The 23,164-nt window shown below is 36.3% G+C and overlaps 1 protein-coding gene and 1 pseudogene across 1 annotated transcript; both read left to right on the forward strand.

Annotated features, from left to right (window-relative positions):
* The first annotated feature begins 15,722 nt into the window (after positions 1–15,722).
* Positions 15,723–17,514, forward strand: LOC107459887 (glutathione S-transferase 3). Its single transcript, XM_016078191.3, has 2 exons — positions 15,723–16,148; positions 16,904–17,514. Exons 1-2 carry the CDS (start codon positions 15,834–15,836, stop codon positions 17,249–17,251), a joined length of 663 nt encoding a protein of 220 aa, XP_015933677.1. The 5' UTR covers positions 15,723–15,833; the 3' UTR covers positions 17,252–17,514.
* A 498-nt stretch (positions 17,515–18,012) lies between these two features.
* Positions 18,013–22,644, forward strand: LOC107459415 (probable xyloglucan 6-xylosyltransferase 3; annotated as a pseudogene).
* The last annotated feature ends 520 nt before the right edge of the window (positions 22,645–23,164 follow it).

Below are 23,164 nucleotides of genomic sequence, written 5' to 3' on the forward strand. Positions count from 1 at the left end.
AACGTGTAAAGTGTCATGAGGTACAGATACAATGTCAAAAGATCCTATTAATAGTGAACTAGTAGCCTAGGGTATACAGAAATGAGTAAATGACGTAAAAATCCACTTCTGGGTCCACTTAGTGTGTGCTTGGGCTGAGAAATGAAGCATTTTCGTGTAGAGACCTTTTCTGGAGTTAAACGCCAGCTTTTATGCCAGTTTGGGCGTTTAACTCCAAGTTTTATGCCAGTTCCGGCGTTTAACGCTGGAAATTCTGAGGGTGATTTGCCACGCCAGTTTGGGCCATCAAATCTTGGGCAAAGTATGGACTATCATATATTTCTGGAAAGCCCAGGATGTCTACTTTCCAACGCCGTTGAGAACGCGCCAATTGGGCTTCTGTAGCTCCAGAAAATCCACTTCGAGTGCAGGGAGGTCAGAATCCAACAGCATCTGTAGTCCTTTTCAGTCTCTGAATCAGATTTTTGCTCAGGACCCTCAATTTCAGCCAGAAAATACCTGAAATCACAGAAAAACACACAAACTCATAGTAAAGTCTAGAAAAGTGAATTTTAACTAAAAACTACTAAAAATATACTAAAAACTAACTAGATTATACTAAAAACATACTAAAAACAATGCCAAAAAGCGTATAAATTATCCGCTCATCAAGTTCTATGTTCTATTTTCTGTTCTATTTGGTTTCTTTTAAGTAATAAGCATGATTCACTCCTTCTCATAGCACCCTGCTTTTGCATTTGCTTGCACCCATTACACTTAAAATGCAAATCATTCTTTTGAAAGGAAAGTGTTGAAGAATTTTTTCAATTTTGAGGCAAGCTAAAGATTAAGAAAAGTGATTCTAATTGTGTGATTGAGCAATGAGGTTTCATGTTTATGAAAACTTGCATAGGAGCTCATAGACAGGAATTGAAATTTGGAGAAGTGTTATGGAAATTCTCAAAAATCTATTGATCCAAGAAGTAGTAACAAAAGAAAACAAAAGAAAAAGAAAAACAAAGAAAAAGCCCAAGGCTCTGAGCATCAATTACTAGGAAGAAAAAGAAAGATATAAAGACTCAAAGAGTTATTGTCCTAGTTAAATGCTTGTGATAGAATTGTGTCAAAGAGAGAGACCTGAGCAAGTAAATCCTAAGGGCTGCTTCATCATCCAATACCTTAACCCAACTGGGTTGGGAGTATTGATTGAAAACTTATCATAAAGGGCCGCTTTGAGACATGACACCTAGAGTCGAGGCCAAGATGAATAAGTGCTGCTTCAAGGTGATAATCTATAAAGAGGATTCCATAACACCATCTAAATGACACTCCTAAGATCTAAGACTTCCAAGATGTAAGGACTAGCGAGCACTGGAATCCTTGCATAAGCATACAACTGGAGTTCCTCCCCATAGTCACTTCACTCACTAAACCATCATAAGCAATTCCTAAGCACATTCCCATAAAGAGAATTCTTTGTGTATAGTTCTTTTCTTGCTTGGGACAAGCAAGGTTTAAGTTTGGTGTTGTGACGTGGGTGCATCATTGCCTATTTTTAGTTGTTATTTAAGTAGATTTTAGTTTAGTTTTCATACAAATTTTGTTAATAAATAAGCAAAAGCATGAAATATCTCTGCATGAAATAAATTCTCAAGCATAGGTGAATTTTAGCTAATATACAAGATAAACATGATAAAATAGATCACACTAAGTGAAATTTTGATTTTAAGTATTATTAGCACACTTAGTATATAAAGATCATCTGGTATATTACTTTGATACACTTATTTATTTGATGAGAGATGAAGAAGAAGCAAAGGAAGGGCAGAGAAGAAGCATAGCAAGCAACATTGGTGGCAAAAGTTGGCTCACCAACATCGCCACAAACGTTGCTCTTGACAGCCAGACTATGCCTTCTTCAAACAAAAATAACTTGAGCTACAAAGCTCCAAATGAGGTGATTCTAAAAGCATTGGAAAGTAGGAATCTAAAGCTTTCCAAGAATATATGGCACTACATGGTGGACACTAAATTTGAGGGAGAAAACTTGCCCCAAAAGTGCAAAGATGAACATAGTATCAATCTGTAGTAAGGCTTCCTGACCTCGTCACCTTCCATGGAGTATAACTCGAGCTATAGTGCTCCAAACGATACGCTTCCAACAGCATTGAAAAGTAGACATTCAGGGCTTTCCAAAAATATATAAGAGCATGGGGTGGTTGATGAACGGATTTTTGTGTGATCTAGAATTTTACAATAAATTCTCATTACAAGTATAGTTTATAAACCAACAAAAATCCTCTCATGCAAAAATTTGGTTGTCACAAGTAACAAACCCCTTAAAAATAATAACCAAAGTATTTAAACCTCGAGTTGTCTCTCAAGAAATTGCAGGGAAGTATTCTTGTTATTGGTTATGAGATTGTATCTTTTTGGGGTTTTGGATTAAGAAACAAGAATTGTAAATTGCAAAAGGAATAAACTAATAACTAGAAAAGCTCTTGGCAAGGTTCGATGGTCAAGGATCTCTATCCTTATCACTAACCACAACATGAGAATTGGCAAGGATCAATCCCATTAAATCATCCTCTAACTAGTAAAGGAAAGTCAAATGAGCTATATCAATCCAAGTCCATAAGTCCTAACTCTCCACTAATTAAATTAGTGAGAACTAAAGTCAATGGCTACCAATCATCAATTACTTGGACATTAGTAATTCAAGAGTTCTTATGTTACCATCCCAAGCTAAGAACATAAAATCCTACTCTAATATCCTTCCAAGCATTTTGTCAAACACTTGGTAGGCACAAAATAAAAGCTTAGAAAACTAATAAGGAAAATAAATCTAAACAACCGATTGCAAGCATCAATGACTAACAATTAAAGAGAGTAACACTAACCATGGAAAACATAAATTGCATTAATATGGAAATTGAATCTAACATTAAAAGTTCATAAACTAAATTGGAAAAATTAAGAAATCAACAAGAGAAATAAATAAACTAGAATGCTAGAGCAATTAAAAGTAGAAGAGAAACTAAATTGAAATAAGATAGAATTCAGAAATTGGAAAGAAATAAAACTAAAACCTAAAACCTAGAGAGAGGAGAGAGTCTCTCTCTAGAAAACTACATCTAAAATCTAAAATTTGAATAATGAGAAGTGTTGTGTCTGATTCCCCCACTCTGCAGTCTCTAATCTGTGTTTTTGGGCTTGGAACTGGGCTAAACAGGGGCTCAGAAATCACTCCCATCGAATTCTGATATGCAGCACGTGACGGCGATCCACACGTACGCGTCGCCTTCGCGTGCGCGTCGATGCGCAATCTTCTAGTCATGCGTACGCGTACTATACATGGACGCGTCGCTACTCTGTCTCCTATCCACGCGTACGCGTGCTTTACGCGTGCGCGTCGTTGCTCGCCCTTGAGATCTTTAATTCCTTATCTTCCTTCCTCTTTTGCATGCTTCTTTTCCATCCTCTAAGTCATTCATGCCCTGTAGTCTCTGAAAACACTGAACACACATATCACGGTATCGAATGAAAATAAGAGAGGATTAAAAATAACGAAGTAAAGGCCAAATAAGCATGTTTTCAATCATAGCATCAATTTGGAAAGGAAAATGTAAAACCATGCGAATTCTATGAATAAGTGTGAGAATAATGGGTAAAATCCACTAAATTAAGCACAAGATAAACTGTAAAATAGCGGTTTATCAATCTTCCCACACTCAAACATTAGCATGTCCTCATGCTAAGCTCAAGAGAAACTATAAGAGAGTGAAGAGGAGTGGTAAGATTTATGAAATGCAACCTATCTATATGAATGCAACTAAATACAAAATGTTTTTACCTACTTGGTGAAAAGTAAATAAACCTTTCAAGAACAAATATGAACTAGATTTCACTAATTCAAATCATAAAATAAAGTACAAGTAAACTTGCATAAGAAAATAGCTCATGAAAGCCGGGAACAAAGAATCGAGCATCGAACTCTCACTGGAAATGTATACACTCTAATCACTCTAGTGTTTAAGGTTCGATTCTCTCAATTCTCCACTAATCTTGCTTTCTAAGACTTGTTCTTCTTCTACCAATCAATAAAAATTTAATGCACAAATACACATATCAAGAGGTCTTTTAAGGGTTGTAATGGGGTTAGGGTCAAGGTAGGATTGTATTTGGTTAAGTGGACTAAAATTCGAATCCTTGATTAACCCAAACTTCCCACCTAACTTAAGTCAATCCATGTAATCAGAATATAAAATCTAACTACTCATTAACTGTGTTTACTACATATTCATGCATCCCAAATTTGAGTACAGTACATGTGCATTGCTACCATTTACTTTGGGGCATTTTGTCCCCTTTTATTATTTGCTCTTTTTGCGTTTCTTTTTCTCTTTTTTTTTTCTATTTTTCTTTTCTTTTGTCTTTCTCAATGCACATGATTAAGGTATTGACTGCAAGAATATATGCTCAACATTTTTTTTCACATTTTCACAAAAAAAGTCTAACATACTCAATTCTCAAACCAAACGTTCTCAAACCCACTTTCCCCACACTTAATTCATGAGCACTCTCACTAGTCTAAGCTAACCAAGGATTCAAATTAAGGACATTATTGTTTTCCGCTTAGAGTTAGTGATGTGCTAAAGTAAAGAACAAATGGGGTAAAATAGGCTCAACATTGGTTTACAAAGGGTAATGAAAAGGTTAAGGCCTCAATCATATAAGTGCATGCATACATCAAACAATGGAAATATAGAATTAAGCAAGACAAAGATCACAATTTTAGAGAGAACAACACACACCAAAATTAAAACATTGGTTAATAAGACGCAACCAATCAAATAGGTTCAAAATCTCACGGGTTTTGTGTGTTCGAGCTCTAAACCATGTTCCAAAATAATATTTCTTCAAGCAAGTTCAACAAAATTTTTAATTCAAGTTAGTGAAATGCTATAAAAGTTTCTTGAAAAAGAAAATATCACTTCAACCAAGTAGTGGTAAAATATGCACAAAATCAAACAAACATGCAATCAAACATGCAAATCACTAATGTAACAAAGAAAATTAAACATTGGTGTTAAGATAGGAAGTCGTTACCGCGGAAGATGGTATCGACCTCCCCACACTTAAAGATTGCACCGTCCTCAGTGCATGCAAAGATGTGCAAGTGGGCGGGTGGCTCCAACTGAAGCATTTCTCCAACGATTGTATAGATGGACTTGTCTGTCGTCCCATTGAGAAGCTTTTCCTTTCCCTTCTCGGTGGCCATCCTGAAAGAAGAGAAAAAAGAAGAAAAGTAACCCAGAAATAAATATAAGAAAACAAATAAAGTATAGGTGAGTTAATGCCAAATAATGAGAGTCTCAATTACATGGTAGCTACAACATGCAAGTGAGAAAATAGTAGAAGCAAATATTATACCAATAGTGCAAAAATTGCAACAATGGGAAAGAGAGTGTGGGTAATGCAAGATAGTATAGGTGCATATCAATGCAAATAGAATACAAGTGTCATAAAAATTAGAATGGACTTATAATTAATAATACCCAACAATTTAAAACAAGTCACGAATCACCAAAATAATGCAAGAAAAGATGCAACAGTTGAATAAGAACATTTAGCACCAATGGTAAAATAATAACTTAGAAATGAAAATAAAAATATGCACAAAATTAAAATGCAATGAATGAAAGTATGAAAATAAATTAAGTAAAATAGAATGAAAGGGAATAAGGATGAGAAGGGAGGAGAAGAAAGAATTAGGATTGAGAGAGAATTAGGATTTGGGAGGAGGGAATAATTGAAACTGGGCGGCGCGCTAGTTTAGTGACGCAGCGCATGCGAGGCGCATGCGTACTCCATGCGGACGCGTGGGTTGCGCGAAAGTGAAGGTGACGCCTAAGCGTCTGGTACGCGTACGCGTGCCCATGGGCGTGCCAGTCGCGCGAAGCCCGCCGCGCGCACGCACAACTCTCTGTGCGCATAGCATAGGAATGAAAATTTGCATACAACGCATGTGCATCAACGCGTACGCGTCCAGGACGCCTACGCGTGAGTGGATTTGTGCCTCTTGCACGATGCCAACGCCCAGCCATCACAACTTTCTGTTCAAAACATATTTACGCCGATTTCCTGATGCACGCGTGCGCGTGCTAGGCGCGTTCGCGTGGGTTACCAAAATTGCAAGTGACGCGCACGCGTGAGGTACGCGTACGCGTGGACTTGCTTGTGAACAAGGCATGGTTCCTACGCCACTCCCGCGTAACTCTCTGTTCAATACCTACAATTTTCGCATTCACAGCTGATGCGTATGCGTCCTAGACGCTTGCGCGTCAAATGCTTTTTTTTATATATGCAGAATGCAGGTGATCATGCAGAATGTATGAATGAACACGGATAAAAATAGAACAAAATAAAACTAAGAATGAAAAGGAATGATCATACCATGGTGGGTTGTCTCCCACCTACCACTTTTTAGTTATTGTTTTTAAGTTGGACATTTGGTGAGCTTCTCGTCATGGTGGCTTGTGCTTGAACTCATCCAGGAATTCCCACCAATGTTTGTACTTCCAGTAGCCTCCGAGGTCCCAAACTAGGCGCATACAGCCTTCAAGCAAGTTAAAGCAAGTGACAAGGCCCCAAGAGTGTTGATTGTTGGAATAAATTCTGGGGTCCCAAACCTTGCTTTTACACCCGTCTTCTTGTTGATCATCATATTTCCAACTGGGTGGCAAGCAATCTGAATTCTAACTGAACCGTCCAAACAACTTCCTAGACCCATTCAATCGAGCTCCACACCAACCTTTGCATTTAGATTTGGAGCATGCAACCATATTGAACCTTGCACGACAACTCCTACCACTAACCATCTCCCTCTTACTCTTAAAGCCACAAAGAGCTCTAAGTTGACCATCCGTCTCAAGTAAACCATATTCGACTGGGAAAGTAAAGGTTAAGGATAAGGATTTTACCCACTTGAATGTTGTATTGGATGGTAATGGCTTTGGGAGAGGTGTTTCCAATGGTCTTGCAAGCTCCACTCCCTTGTGTTATTTCTTGACAACTTCCACCTCTTTGTAAGCTTCTTCAATTTCAACCTCTTTCTCTAGGTAGCCTTCTTCCAGTTCAATCTCTTCTTCATTGCTTTCCAAGGGCATGGGAGGTTGTGCCTCTTCTTCTTTAATCTCCATTTCTTGATCAACCTCTTCAAAGTCTTCAACCATGATATGCCTTGGAGGTTGTACACCCTCTTCAACATCAAATTCAAACGTCTTGGAAGGAGGCTCTATGACTCGAGTTTCCCATGGAGGTTTCGCATCTCCTAAGTCTTCGACCACTTCCTCTTCTTCGATAATTTCGGCTTTCTCCACTTGCTCTAATACAAAATTAAACTCCTCCTTGATGTCACTTAGTGTAGAGTTGTCTTCAATGATGGAGCTTCCCTCTTGTTCAACCTTCACTAATTCATCAACTACTTCATCTTCAAGGGTCTCTCCTACCTCCACCTTTTGGGCCTTCTCTTGCTTCTTTTGAAGTATGAATTCGTGAAACCGATCCATTACGTCCCTAAGACGATCCCTTCTCTCTTGTTCCATGTCACTAGCATAATTGGGATCGTGTTGCTCTTGGATTGATGGATGTGGGTGCTCTTCCATGGAGGGTGGTGATGGGATGGAGAGATCATTATGTGGTTGAAAGGAAAGTGTACTAGAGCTTGAAGGTTGAATATTGGGGGTAAATGATGGATCCATGCGGGATATAAGAGCTTGGAGAGTAGAGGTGAGACTAGTGAAAGTAGAGATAAGTGTGGTTTGAAGCTCTTCTTGCCCTTGACGCATAGCACTGAAGGTATCATCTATGGGAGCTTGGGTGGATAGAAAGGTTCATTTATTGGGAGAAAGGGCTCATAATACGAAGGTGGTTCTTCTTGATAAGGGTATGGAGATGGTTCATCTTGATAGGGATGTGGAGGTGTTGAGTATTGAGGTGGTGGTTCTTGGGGGTAATTGTTTTGGAATTGGGGTAGTTCTATGTATGGTTCATATGGTGGTTGGTATGGTGGATAAAGGTTAGGCTCATATGGAGGCGAATGGTGGAAAGGGGCTTGTGAGTATGGTGGTTCAAAATAATGTTGAGGAGGGGGTTCATAGGCATATGGTGGTGGTTCTTGATAATCAAAAGGGTGCGCACCATAGCCATTATCGTGGTATGCCTCTTAGAATGGTTCTTGGTCATAGTATGTTGGTGGAGGTTGTTGCCAAGAGGGTTGATCAAATCCTTGTGGCTCCTCCCATCTTTGATTCTCCTATCCTTAATGCATATTCTCATTGTAGCCTCCATTCCCTACAACATAATTTGAATCAAACTCATAGCCAAAGTGATGAGAATTCATAGTAGCAAATAAAAATAAAAACTAATAAAAATAAGCAACTAAGTCCTAAAATTAACAAAAAAAAACTAACAAATAAGCAAAAAGCAAATATTTACAATAACCAATAATAAGGCACACGTTTGCAATTCCCCGGCAACGGCGCCATTTTTCATGAATGGATTTTTGTGTGATCTAGAATTTTACAATAAATTCTCGTTGCAAGTATAGTTTCTAAACCAACAAAATCCTCTCATGCAAAAATTTGGTTGTCACAAGTAACAAACACCTTAAAAATAATAACCGAAGTATTCAAACCTCGGGTCGTCTCTCAAGAAATTACAGGGAAGTGTTCTTGTTATTGGTTATGAGATTGTATCTTTTTGGGGTTTTGGATTAAGAAATAAGAATTGTAAATTGCAAAAGGAATAAACTAATAACCAGAAAAGCTCTTGGCAAGGTTTAGTGGTCAAGGATCTATATCCTTATCACTAACCACAACATGAGAATTGGCAAGGATCAATCCCATTAAATCATCCTCTAACTAGTAAAGGAAAGTCAAATGAGCTATATCAATCCAAGTCCATAAGTCCTAACTCTCCACTAATTCAATTAGTGAGAGCTAGAGTCAATGGCTACCAATCATCAATTACTTGGACATTAGTAACTCAAGAGTTCCTATGTTACCATCCCAAGCCAAGAACATAAAATCCTACACTAATATCCCTCCAAGTTTTGTCAAACACTTGGTAGGCACAAAATAAAAGCTTAGAAAACTAATAAGGAAAATAAATCTAAACAACCGATTGAAAGCATCAATGACTAACAATTAAAGAGAGTAACACTAACCATGGAAAACATAAATTGCATTAATATGGAAATTGAATCTAACATCAAAAGTTCATAAACTAAATTGGGAAAATTAAGAAATCAACAAGAGAAATAAATAAACTAGAATGCTAGAGCAATTAAAAGTAGAAGAGAAACTAAATTGAAATAAGATAGAATTCAGAAATTGGAAAGGAATAAAACTAAAACCTAAAACCTAGAGAGAGGAGAAAGTCTCTCTCACTAGAAAACTACATCTAAAATCTAAAATTTGAATAATGAGAAGTGTTGTGTCTGATTTTCCCATTCTGCAGCCTCTAATCTGTGTTTTCGGGCTTGGAACTGGGCCAAACAGGGGCCCAGAAATCCCTCCCGTCGAATTCTGATATGCAGCACGTGACGGCGATCCACACGTACTCATCGTCTACGTGTGCGCATCGATGCGTAATCTTCTAGTCACGCGTACGCGTACTATACACAGACGCGTCGCTGTTCTGTCTCCTATCCACGCGTAGGCGTGCTTTACGTGTGTGCGTCGTTGCTCGCCCTTGAGATCTTTAGTTCCTTATCTTCCTTCCACTTTTGCATGCTACTTTTCCATCCTCTAAGTCATTCCTGCCCTGTAGTCTCTGAAAACACTGAACACACATATCACGGTATCAAATAGAAATAAGAGAGGATTAAAAATAATGAAGTAAAGGCCAAATAAGCATGTTTTCAATCATAACATCAATTTGGGAAGGAAAATGTAAAACCATGCGAATTCTATGAATAAGTGTGAGAATAATGGGTAAAATCTACTAAATTAAGCACAAGATAAACCGTAAAATAGCGGTTTATCGGTGGACAATAAGTTTGAGCTCCAAAATCTGGCATTTGTTACCAACGTTTGTGTGCCAACGTTGCCTCTAACGTTGCACACCAACGCCTGCGACCTTGTCCTCTTCAAAGGAGCATAACTTGAGTTACAGATTTCCAATTGAGATGCTTCTAGTTCGGATAGAAAGCTGACATTTAGAACTTTCAAACCATGTATAATAGTCTATAGTGAGGCATGAAATTGGTAACGTTGACAAGAAGAGAAAGGAAGAAACGTTGGTGGCCAAAGTTGGCTCACCAACATTGCTGACAACGTTCAGCAATTATGGTGCCAACGTTGGAGGGAACGTTGGTGAGCCAACGTTATCACCAACGCCTGTGATAAAAATTTCCAAATTGAAGCTGAAAAATTTGCCTTAGGTGCGTATGCACCACGATGTGTGCGTACGCACAAGAAGAAAAAATGCAAGTGTGTGCACGCACAAGGCAGTGTGCGTACGCACAAGAAGGCGAACGTTGGGTCAAACGTTAGCAGCAACGCTCAGTTATATATTTTGCAACTTTTGGCTCAACGTTTACTGCAAACGTTGGTCACCAACGTTCTCACCAACTTCAATACAAATTGGCACCCATGCACCACTTCATGCATCCACCTTTCAAGCAAGCAGAGCCCATTAACATCACTCAATCAACGGCACAAGAAGCATCTAGATTAGGAATTTTTACTTGTAATTTGGTATTTTTCATTTTAGTTTGTAAGCCTATAAATAGGCATTAGTTTTCATAGAAAAAAAACACAGAAAGGGAAATTGAAGGAAGGGGGAGAGAATGAAGACCAATTCGAACTTCTATGAATTGGCACACTCCAAGGGGAGTGGGTCTTCGGACCCCTCCCCTCCTACACTCTTCTTCCTTTTCTCTTCTTTTCTTCCTTAGTAGTAGTTTAGTTTCATTTTGTAATTTTCATGTATGAACTTTGAAGTTTCAATTTCAGTTTTGAATTCTTAATCTTCATCTTTAATTTTCTGCACTTTCTTTCTTTTCTGTTTGAATAGAGCAATGAACAACTAACTCTTTTCATTGGATTAGGGAGCTCTGTTGTAATTCAATGGATCAATAATAGTTTTCATTCTTCTTCTTCTTTCTTTTCTCTTGATTTACTTGAAAGCTTTCGATCTTCATCCAATTGAGTAATTGTCTTGAAAGAGAAATTGCTCATACTTGGATTTCCTCTTAACCTTGAAAGAGGAATGAGGAAATCATGCTAGAAATGCTTTCTCATGTTGGACTGGGTTGGGGGTTGGATGGATATAGTGACATGTAATCCTACCAATACTTTGATCTAGAAAAACATGTGGTATAATCAGTTATCGTACTTCATCTCTTCCCCTGAGCAATTAAATCGAGACATTGGACAATTGTTCAAGTTTAGAGAGATTGGTGAGCCAAGACATTGGGATCCAATCACCTAAGATTGCCAAGAGATCAATGAATGCATTGGTTGAGGAAGAGATGAGAATGAACTTGATCCTGAGAATGCAACATCTCCTGATCCCGATGCTTATTTTATCTTTTATTTACTTTATGGTTATTTCCACTTTCTGCACTTTACATTCTTGTCATTTTACTTTTCTGCACTTTATTGCTTTCTTATAATTTCTAGTCATTTACATTTCCTGTTTGATTATCACTCCAATATGAACCGTCTAACTAGGATAATCAATTAACCATTGATTGCTTAATCCGTTAATCCTCGTGGGATCGACCTCACTCCTTTGTGAGTTTTATTACTTGATACGACCCGTTGCACTTGCTGGTCGTTATTGTGGAGAATTAGTTTTTCCATATCATTGCTGTTGTTACCGGAGAAGAAGTTACCACAGGAGGCGGCATTGAGAAAAGAATTACGCGATGCGAGCAATGGTAGATCTAGACGGGGATGCGACGATCTGTGACAATGGATGAACGAGCAGAGGAAGAATGCGGTGAAGGGGTAGGCGATGATGAAGACCCGAGGAGGTGAGATGGAACCAACGAGAATGGCACCGACAAGAAAGGCGCGGACCAAGACTCGCCGGAGAGTGAGAGAGGCGGCGAGAGGGACATTATGTGAGGAGAGAGCTCGCTGTAAATTAGGGTTCAAAAATTATGTTTTCTTTTAATTTATTTTAAAATTTAATTTGTTTAATATATTGATTAGTAAAAAAATAATAGTGACTGATTTAGCATTCAATTAAATTATAAAATTTTTTAGTGGTCGCAAATTTGGTCGCTAAAAATTACAATAGCGACCGATTTAGCGACCAATTGCTCTAACTCTATGATTTTATAGTTGGTCGCTAAAATCGGTTGCTATATTATCCCTTAGCAATCGATTTAGCGACTGCTACATTAGCGACCAACTATTTCTTCAGCCTATTTTTATATCTGTCGCTAACTTATAAAATAGCAACCGATTTAGCGACCAACTAATTTAAAAGCTGCATTTTAAAGTTGGTCACTAAATCAGTTGCTATTTTAACACTTAGCAACTGATTTAGCGACCAACTTCTTAGCGACCGATTTAGCGTCCAACAATTATTAAGCTTGTTTTTATATTGGTCACAAAATCGGTCGCTAAATCAAAAATAGCGACCGATTTAGTCACCGAGGGACCCCAAAAGCTTTTTTTGTTTTAATTGCTAATTCGGTCGCTAAATTAAAAAATAGTGACTGATTTTAGCGACCAAGAGTGGGTAGTCACTAAATCGGTCGCTAATTGAAATTTAGCGACCGATTTAGCAACCAACTTTTTCTTTTCCTAAAAAATTTTTATTGGTTGCAAAATCGGTCGCTAATAGCGATCGATTTTGTTGGTCACTAAAATCTGTCGCTATTCTAAAACTTTCTTGTAGTGCTCGTTCGACACATGTGTCTTCTATGTCCAATCGTGTATTTTAATAAAAAAACAAAAAAATTCTTCTTCAAACACGCTTGAACACACTTAAATATCATCATATGCTAAAATATCATTATAATTTGTCTAAAAATATTTTATATATTTTTCGTATCTCCATGTCTAAAAATTGTGTTTCTACATTCCTGTATTATATCGTATTCCGTGTCCGTATTAATATCCGTACATCATAATTAATAAGTAATTCTTCTTAAGCTACTAGAATTTGTTAATCCCAATAGCTATTTGGGGAGAAATGCACCAATACAAACTAAGAATTTTGCAATTCTTAAAAAGCATATAAAATCAGATACACGTACCTTATCAATTAAGGGTGGGGTAGCAAGGAAAAGGAGGAAGAAAAAAACCAATAACAATGAACATGCCTGTAATCCTGAGAAACAACGATAACACTATTTATATGAGAGTAGGAATTGAATTTCGAAAAAAGAACAAATTGAATGAAAAAATCTTGAAAAATGGAGAAAAACTACCAAATTCATTGATACAAGATGAAATATAATTTAGCAGTAAATCATGCATCTGACCCAATTTGATGGAGAGCGTTCGATTTTGCCATAATGAATATTGCGTCTGTGCCAATTAAGAGAGCTCAAATTAATTTTGTCATGGAAAAATGAGTCTATGGCAAACTTCTAAGTAATTTGGCCACAGAGATAAAGTTGTTGCAATTCATTGCTATAGTGAGGAATTTTTGCCACTAATTTGAAGTTAAACTTTGCTAGGTAACTAATAGGAGGTCTAGTCAATTCCTACCAACTCCTATTAAACCGGACCTAAGGTCCACTGAAACAAAAAAAATTCACTCCGTTTATACTCATCTTACCCCTAGTTTTAAAAAAAAAAACATGCAGCCGCTTTACTCTCCTATTCTGCAGACCGTCATCCGCGTCGTTAACTTCCGTCACAGACCACATCTGCGCCGCCGTCGCCTCCTCCAATGCTGTTGTGAACGAGCCCATCGCGCCATGTTGTTTCTGCTGCGAGGACGCCGTCCACCACAGTTGAGAAGTCACGCAGAGTCGTACGCCTACTCCGCCGTGCTGCACAGCCTTCCATTCCGTCGCCACTGCGTCGTTGCGCCGCGTCGTCTGCCTCTTCCATCGCATCGCGTTGCAACCGCCTTAATGCCATATCTCTTCCTCCACCTCCATCATGTCTTGCCTCCTCCTCTCCTCTTCCATCACGCCATCGAGTCATGTCCCATCCTCCAAAGGTTTGTGGATGTTGTTTCTTCAATTTACTGGATGTTCATTTTATTCGAGATTGGATATTTCTTTTATTTGAGATTGGATGTTTCTTGTGTCCCTGCACCAGCGACGTGGATGGTGTTTTGCACGACGAGACGGCGGTCTATGCGACGAGAATGGTGGTGCACTGCTTGATGGATCACACGTGCAACTCGCTCAAGAAATTTGGCAAGAACGATGGCGCACCACGGAGGCAGTGATGCAGCTGTTTGTGCGGCGGGAACAATAGTGCACTATAGCAGTAGCGAAGCGGTGGTCTACACGAGAGAAAAGACTGACGCTATAACAAAAAAGGTTGATGTCAATGTGTTTAAGGAGTGGTTAATTTACTAAATCTTTATTATTTAAAAATGTAATTAATGTCATAATCAGATTCTGATTTTAAAAAATAATATAAAATTAATAAATATTAAGTAGAGTCGTTTAAAATTTACTAGTTTTAGAGTTGATTTCTTAGATTTTTTTTTTTAATTGTGAAAAACTTTCCGTGACTGACTTCTGTTTTTTTATAATGTTATTTTTTCTTATAATTTAATCATGCACTCCAAAAAATTTTAATTTTTAGTTTATTTGGCTATAATAAATATTATCTTATTTTCTTTTAATAAATCTCTTTTAGAAGTATATATTTTTAATTTCATTTTACTTGAACTTTATCATAGATTTATGATTTAATATTAGCTCATTATCGTAATATTTTGATTCTTCTTCATCATCTATGCATACATAGCACAACATAGACCCTTATAATAGTATTTACATAAATAAAAAAGGATTTATTAATTGGATAATGAAGACAAACTTATGGTTGCCACATCTTCTTGAAGGAGATTAAACACAAAACGCAATCCACATAAATTTAGCAATATCTGAAGTCGTCAGATATTTTTCTTTCTATATACATAGAGAGAATGAAAAGTGCTAAATAACTAATAATTTTTTTGAATAATATGAATAATTATCAATTAAATTAAAATATATTATATTTTTAAATTATTTATATAAATTTTAATATTAGAATAATTATCTGCACATCTAGTGAAATAAATATTCGATATATCCATTGTTCACATTATTTAATATTTTCATTATCTACCTATACTTTTCTTATATTTATTTGTTAGACATCTTATATGGACAAAAAAAAGACAAAAAAAATTAGACATCCTATATCCCTCTTTTAATATTGTTTGTTTTTTATTATTTTTTAATATTTTAGTTTTTAAAGTATTTTTGACATAACAATAATTAATCTATAATAAATTTAAAGATTATTTATCAATTTTTGTTGACTAATGTGAACAAAACGAAATTCGAATTTTTGACACTTATTTAAATGAACGAGTAAATTAAATACTCGATTAATCCAAATTAATTATTATTATTATTATTATTATTATTATTATTGTTATTATTATTATTTATAAAAACTTCAAATTGGATAAAAATAAATGTTAAAAACTTTCACGCCAAACATGCGTGTTTATATGGAAATATTCTCAAATTATTGGTGGTGCCTAACTTCATCCATAACCATAAATAGGGGTACTAGTAGCTAGCGAGTAGCCACTTCTCAAACTTGCATTGAGTCTTGAGTGTTTCGTGACTTACAACAGCAACAATGGCAGACGAGGTTGTTCTGTTGGATACATGGGCCAGCATGTTTGGTATGAGGGTTAGACTTGCTTTGGCTGAAAAGGGTGTCAATTATGACTATAAGGAACAAGATATCGAAAACAAGAGCCCTTTGCTTCTTCAGATGAACCCAATTCACAAGAAGATCCCAGTTCTGATCCACAATGGTAGAATAATTTGTGAATCTGCAATTATAGTGCAGTACATTGATGAGGTTTGGAATGACAAATCTCCTTTCATGCCTTCTGATCCTTATGAGAGAGCTGAAGCTAGATTCTGGGTTGATTTCATTGACAAAAAGGTACCTCCTTTATTCTTAGTATTTCTTACAATCCTGTTATATTCTTTTCCTATCTTTAACTTTGGTGGGTATAATGAATGATTTGAAGGTCTATGATTTTATCTCTTGTATAATTTTATCTTGTTTATACCAATGACAAATTGGTGTATTAATGGTGTAGGACTATAGATATATAAAGAGAAAGTCTAGAGATTAGTATTTTTATTGAAATTTAGTCCGTACTTAATCATAAAAAAAAATGAGTGATTCTACACTATTAAATGTCATCTCAAACCATTAAAAATATTGATGATAACTAATTGATGAATACACATCACAAATTCTGCTGTCCCCTAATACTCCTATTTATTCATTAATTAAATGACGTACAGCGCATTAGTTCCTAATCAATCTGTGTACTAAAATGTCATGAATACACTTTTTGCACCAAATATTTAATATGTGACGTTCCACATACCACGTATCCGGCTTTTTCTTATCGAAACGTAGTAGGACTCCACGGTTTTGTCTTTGTGGTATCGATTTCGTGGAACCCTCTATATTGAAGCTAAGCCATATTATTTTGGAATTTTGTGGTAATTAATCTTTCTACCCTTTTACCTGTCAGTATCATTTAATTTTTATGGTAAATTCTTGGATCAGTCTTTTTATCTAAGAATGCATATTGGTCGAAAAAAAGACTTAAAAATTATATAGATAAAATAGAAGGAAGGAAATATATAATTTATTCAATATCAATGTTGATTATATTGCAGACATATGTAACATGGAGGAAAATGTGGCTTTCCGAAGGAGAAGAGCATGAGGCAAGCAAGAAAGAGTTGATTTCTATTTTCAAGCAACTTGAAGATGTATTGGGAGACAAAACATTTTATGGAGGTGACACATTTGGGTTTCTTGACATTGCTCTAATCACATTTTCTCGTTGGTTTTATACCTACGAGACTTATGGAAACTTTAAAATGGAAGTAGAGTGCCCTAAGCTAATGGCATGGGTCAAAAGGTGCTTTCAGAGAGAGACTGTGTCCAAGACACTCCCGGATGACAAGAAGGTGTATGATTACGTGTTTGCTTGGGAGAAAAGACTTAAAAGTAATAAATAAATTAATTTTCCTCAACATATGTATTTTCTAAGTTAAATGTTATCCTTTGTGTAATTTGTTTTATGGTATTATGCTGTGTTGTGTTTATTAGGGATGATCTTGTGTTGTATTTGATAGGTTTTGGGGATATGGTCATTCGTGGCTTTGATAGACACTCTGGTGTGTCAAATATTTGAAGCTGAGGAGGGTTGAATAATTTTATGTTTATCTAAGTTGTGCAATTATGATCAATAAAAAAGCTTGTGTTATATTTGGCTTATAAATGTTTCATTACCATAGTTTTTCTCTGTCAAGAGCTATGATGCACGGACATTAATATAGACACAGAATACAATACAACACGGGATACGCTGACGTACGAATTTTAAAATTTTATAAGATACGGAGACACGCATATATATAAAATATAAAGTATTTTGTAGATAAATCGTAATGATATTTTGATATTTTATTGATATTAAAATATAAATTAATTTTTAATTATTTTTAAAGTCTTGTTTTAATTATATAAAGTATTTAAAATATTTTTTTCTTTAATAAATAATAATAAAGGTAATGCCCAAAATGGTCCATGAAATTTCCAATTTGCATCAGATAAGTCTTCCATTTTTTAAAATGACCAAATGCATCTCCGACTTTCGGAATCGTAAATCTCCGTTAGTCCAAAAGTTACCAGACGTTATAACACTGCTGATGTGTGCAATCAAATGCTTAGTTGGAAATTTAAAAAGTGACACCGTTTAAGGAGAACAGGCCAAACGATGTCGTTTCCTATCAAAAACACTTTCTTCTCTTCTGCATCATCTCTTCATCTCCTTCAACTCGTAGTTGCCGAGAAGTGCCCCTCCGTGACACCCCCGGTTGTGTTCAGTGAAGCAAGTTTTGCATGAAGCATCATCGTATTCGCACATTGCAGAAGGTGAAAGATGAGTGTTTAGGTTTTTATTATCTCTCACTATCACTCTTTTTGATACAAATCTTGAATGTCTGGATGTAATTTATATTGAGATAAATTGCTCCAATGATGTTCAAAATATTATAGTGATAGAAAAAGAAAAAAGAATAAAGAAATAAAAGGAGTAATCGGTAAAGTGAAGCGTAAAAAAGATGGAGATTTTAATTCTGTTATTGTGGCTTTTTATTTGAGCAATGCTTTGTATGAATTGAAGTTCAGGGAGGACAAAATTGATGAGACATTGTGCTAAAAATGGATATATTGATGAGGTTGCAAACTTCAACGAAATTATTAACTGTGACTACTAGTTCCAGTTTTACTTGGATGACCTTCTATTTTAGGAGTTTATTGGAAAGTTTGAGGAGGATTATTGGAGTCCTGCTAAGGGAGGGACAAAGTATTACTTTTTTATGCATGTTCAATTTGATGTTCTTTTAACGGAGACCAAGTCATAGAAGTGAATGTATTTGGTGATCCAAATGGTGCCATTGATATAAGTAATGATGTTGATGTTGATGTTGATGTTGATGATGTTGATTTAAGTTCACTTATTCAATTACTTGAAATGCAACTGCACTGCATTTTGAGAATAGGATGGATAGATACTCAAAAACTTTTTTGCTATTCAGGTACTCATCAGCATCTTTCTATGGCCAGTTTGTTGGAAATGAATGGGTAATTTCATATACAATTAACATGGAAAATAAATGATGTCTCATTATATTTTTCTATCAATATCTTATGTCTATTGTGTTACTTGATTATGATTCCAGAAAAGGAATGTTAATTTAGCAGTAATTCTTTATATTAGACTCGTTTTTATCATAGTCTCTATCTTTAACATTATTGTAATATTTTATAGTGCCACAACTGCTCTCCTGTTTTGCTCCATTATTGCAATTCTTGTTATATTCATAGTCCTTGCTATCCCTTTGCTCGTGTTTGATAGAGTTGTTGGATACACCATCTCAAATGTTTATTGGCGATCTTGTGTCATTTAGTGCAATTGTCCTGTATCTTTCTAGCATTTTGTTCATCACATTTATCGCTGCCATTGTCATAATTGCATTGGTTAATATTGACCTGACATAAATTTAATTATTTGTGGAAGACCATAAATGGTGGTGGAGGTAAGTTATTTTGCTAATGAAAGTACTTGCTGCTTGTGTAATAGCAGATTGTTAATGAAACAACATTACTTTTTTCATCTGAAAATATTTTTTAAACAAACTAATTATCATATTTTATATTGGTATTTACTATCATTTTTAGATTTAGAAGTCACTTTATACTATAATATTTAATTTTTTTATTTTTAATTTAGTTTTTAATGTTGAAATAATTGTAGAGTGAATGTTTTGAGCAAGCAAAGAGAATTGTAGCTTGTAGCAACACACTAATATGTTCTTCATCAAGCACTAATAAAGAGAAAAACTACTCACAGTAAAGTATGCTTTCAGTCTAGTGAATGAGAGAGTTAATTATGGGTCATGCAGAACGAACAAATAAAAGAGTTTTAGAGAGGAAACAGCGAACAACGCAGAAGAGTAGATGAAGAACATATCAAAACGATGAAGATGAACATTTGGGGGTTAGGGTTTTATAAGTGTGAATGGATCAATTTGGGTATTTTAATCAAATTTGGGACACCAATTTGAGTTGAACTCATCGTGTGTCCACATCAGCGTACAGTTAAGTGCCAACTTGGCTCTTAACTGTACACCTCAGCACCGTTAAAACGTCTCTTAACTTTTGGACCAACGGGGATTCACGATTATGAGAGTGAAGGACTTATTTGGTCATTTTAAAAAGTGGAGGACTAATCTGAAACGAGTTGAAAATTTCAGGGACCAAATTGGGCATTACCTCAATAATAATATATACTCTCTTTAAATTTATTTCAAAAATACATATTAAGAATAATATTGGACATTTTGACAGGTGACTATATTTAGGTGTGTTCAAATATGTCCGATAAAATTATTTTTATTTTTTATTAAGATACAATTAAAGGCAACTCAATAAAATATCCGTACTTCATAGGTCAAGAATATCAAAATCTCTGCTTAAAAGATAATTAAAAAAGAATTGTATATTTAAAATCTGCTTTTAATGTAACTTTTTAATTTAAGAAATATAAAATGGTGAAACTTTAGAATTTAAAATATATTTATAACCTTTTAAAAAATTTTCTTGACAAGTTTTTATTGTATAACAAGACTGTTAATTTTCTTAACCAATATAATCTATAATCTGGTAGGCATTCAAATTTTTCTGGTCGGTGGGGAAAAAAATTAAGAAAAGGTCAACCATGTGCCAGTTTGATTTAGCGCTAACTAATTTAGAGTAATGTTACAGACAATGGAATTAGACAAAACTAAAAGAATATTTCAATCCAGCAATAGCAGAAATAATTACTAACACAAAAATTATAAAAAAAAATTACATTATTTGGTTGAAAAAGAAGGAAAGTTATTCAGTCCCATTTAATTATAAATTTGTATTTCAAATTTATTATTTTTCAGTAGAATTTTTTTCTATTCAATATAAAACAAAATTTATATAGTCAGGAATATAGAGTCTTAAAAGTCAACCCAAAATAAATAATTTTTTTATAGAAATTAATGTATAATAAATTATCAGTCAAATTAAAATTTCACACTCGAATTTTTCAAGTTAATCCTATATGTCTACAGTGTAACTCAGTAGAAGAATTGACCTCACATTATTTGTGGGTCTGTCTAGATTCAGCAAAAACTTGAAGGTTATTGAGTATTCATCTCCTAACATGGCGGTGGTAAAAAAAAATTGCAAAATCATACCAAAGGAAAAAGATAATTAAAAGAGATAAAGGAACTTATAGCTAACTTAACATGACAGATTTAGAAATCTAGAAATGAGCAAGTTTTTGAAAGTAAGAGAAAGCTGCCTATAAAAATTGTTAACGGTGCTAGAAAGTTCGTAGAGGAGTGCCCGATCCGTTGCTTTTTCGTTTTTCCTCTTGAAGATGACTTTACCAATTTCTTTTATTACTTCAATTGCATAATTGTTTTAATTGATTAGTGGAACTTTTTCAAGTTTGCCATTATTATGTGTGATGTCCATCTTTGGCAGGGACGGAGCTAGATGAAATATTAGAGGGGGCAAAAAATGAATAAATGACCATTTGTACCCATGAGAGATGAAGACGCTAATATTTATACCCGTGATAGTCTGAAACTAAAGTTATACCCATGATAGATGTCCTCCGTGTGACAAAAGTGCCCTGACTTGGATCTGAATTTGGTTCGTGGGAATCTGATCCTAGGTGGCACTCCCTCCCTTATCTTCAACCCCTCTCTCTCCCACTCACACTCTCCAAACCCCACTCTGGCCCTTCTTCCTCAACACTCGCTCTCTCACCATCCACTCCGCCCTTCACGCCGACGAAGCCATCCTCTTCTCCCTCCCCACCACCTCTGACCCCATCAAGGACACCCTCCTCACTCTCATGCTTTCCAACCACTCTTTCTTCATCATCCTTGTCCTTCGTGGCACCATCGGCGTCAACCTCCCTCCTCCGACGCTGATGCCGTCAACCAGAGAGGAGACCAACTGCATTCTCGCTGAGATCCGCTCCGACTTTGACCTCGACGACAACGACACTCCTTTCAGCCCCAACGCCACCGCCACCTTCTCCCTAGGCCCTAAGATCTCTGATTGGGATCAACAACGCCATCAATGGCTCCAGCAAAACCTTGAATATCCTAATTTCGTGAGAGGTAAAGCTCGAATCTTTCTCTTCATTGGTTCATCTCCAAAACCATGTGACAACCCAATTGGTGATCATTACTTGTTAAAGTCGATTAAGAACAAAATTGATTACTGCAGATTGCACGGGATTGAGATTGTGTACAATTTGGCGCATTTGGATAAGGAATTTACTGGGTATTGGGCCAAATTGCCAATGATTAGAAGGTTGATGTTCTCACACCCTGAGGTGGAGTGGATTTGGTGGATGGATAGTGATGCTTTCTTCACTTACATGGTTTTTGAGCTTCCTTTGTCTAAGTATGATGATTACAATTTGGTACTTCAAGGTTTTTGAGCTTCCTTTGTCTTGGATTGCTGTGAATACTGACAGCTTCTTGTTTCGAAATTGCCAGTGGTCTTGGATTGGGCTCCTATGGGCCCTAAGGGTCCAGTGAGGGAGGAGGCTGGTAAGGTCTTAACTGCGAGTTTGAAGGGTCGCCCGGCATTTGAGGCCGATGATCAATCTACATTGATATACTTTTTGTTGTCCAAAGAGGAGAAGTGGATGATGGATAAGGTTTTCCTTGAGAATTCTTACTACCTGCATAGTTACTGGGCTGACTTGGTTGACCGGTATGAAGAGATGGTTGAGAAGTACCATCCCGGATTTGGAGTGCGGAAGAGGAAGGGGAGGTGGAGAAGGTGAGGATGAAGGACGAGTGGTTGGAAAGCATGAGAGTGAGGAGGGTGCCCTTGATGGGGTCAGAGGTGGTGGGGAGGGAAAAGAGGATGGCTTCGTCGGCGTGAAGGGCGGAGTGGATGGTGAGAGCACAAGTGTTGAGGAAGAAGGGACCAGAGTGGGGTTTGGAGAGTGTGAGTGAGAGAGAGAGGGGTTGAAGATAAGGGAGAGAGTGCCACCTAGGATCGGATTCTCACGAACCAAGCTCAGATCCAAGTCAGGGCACTTTTGTCACACGGAGGGCATCTATCATGGGTATAACTTTAGTTTCAGGCTATCATGGGTACAAATGTAAGCGTTTTCATCTCTCATGGATACAAATGACCATTTATTCAATATTTAAACAATAAAATAAGACTAATTATATCACAAGTTTGCCCCCCTTTTCTTGTACTTGGCTCTGCCCCTGGTCTTTGGACCAATTTTATTCAATGAATAAAAGTAATTATCTTAGAGAAAAAAAATTTAGAGTAATGTTAGAGAGACA

The sequence above is a fragment of the Arachis duranensis genome, chromosome 7 (assembly GCF_000817695.3).
Source record: "Arachis duranensis cultivar V14167 chromosome 7, aradu.V14167.gnm2.J7QH, whole genome shotgun sequence".
NCBI classification, from domain to species: Eukaryota; Viridiplantae; Streptophyta; class Magnoliopsida; order Fabales; family Fabaceae; genus Arachis; species Arachis duranensis.

Coding starts and splice junctions, on each gene's coding strand:
- LOC107459887 (XM_016078191.3), top strand. CDS start 15,834: ATGGCAGACGAGGTTGTTCTGTTGGATACATGGGCCAGCATGTTTGGT. Junction 16,149..16,903: donor TTGATTTCATTGACAAAAAG/GTACCTCCTTTA, acceptor ATTATATTGCAG/ACATATGTAACATGGAGGAA.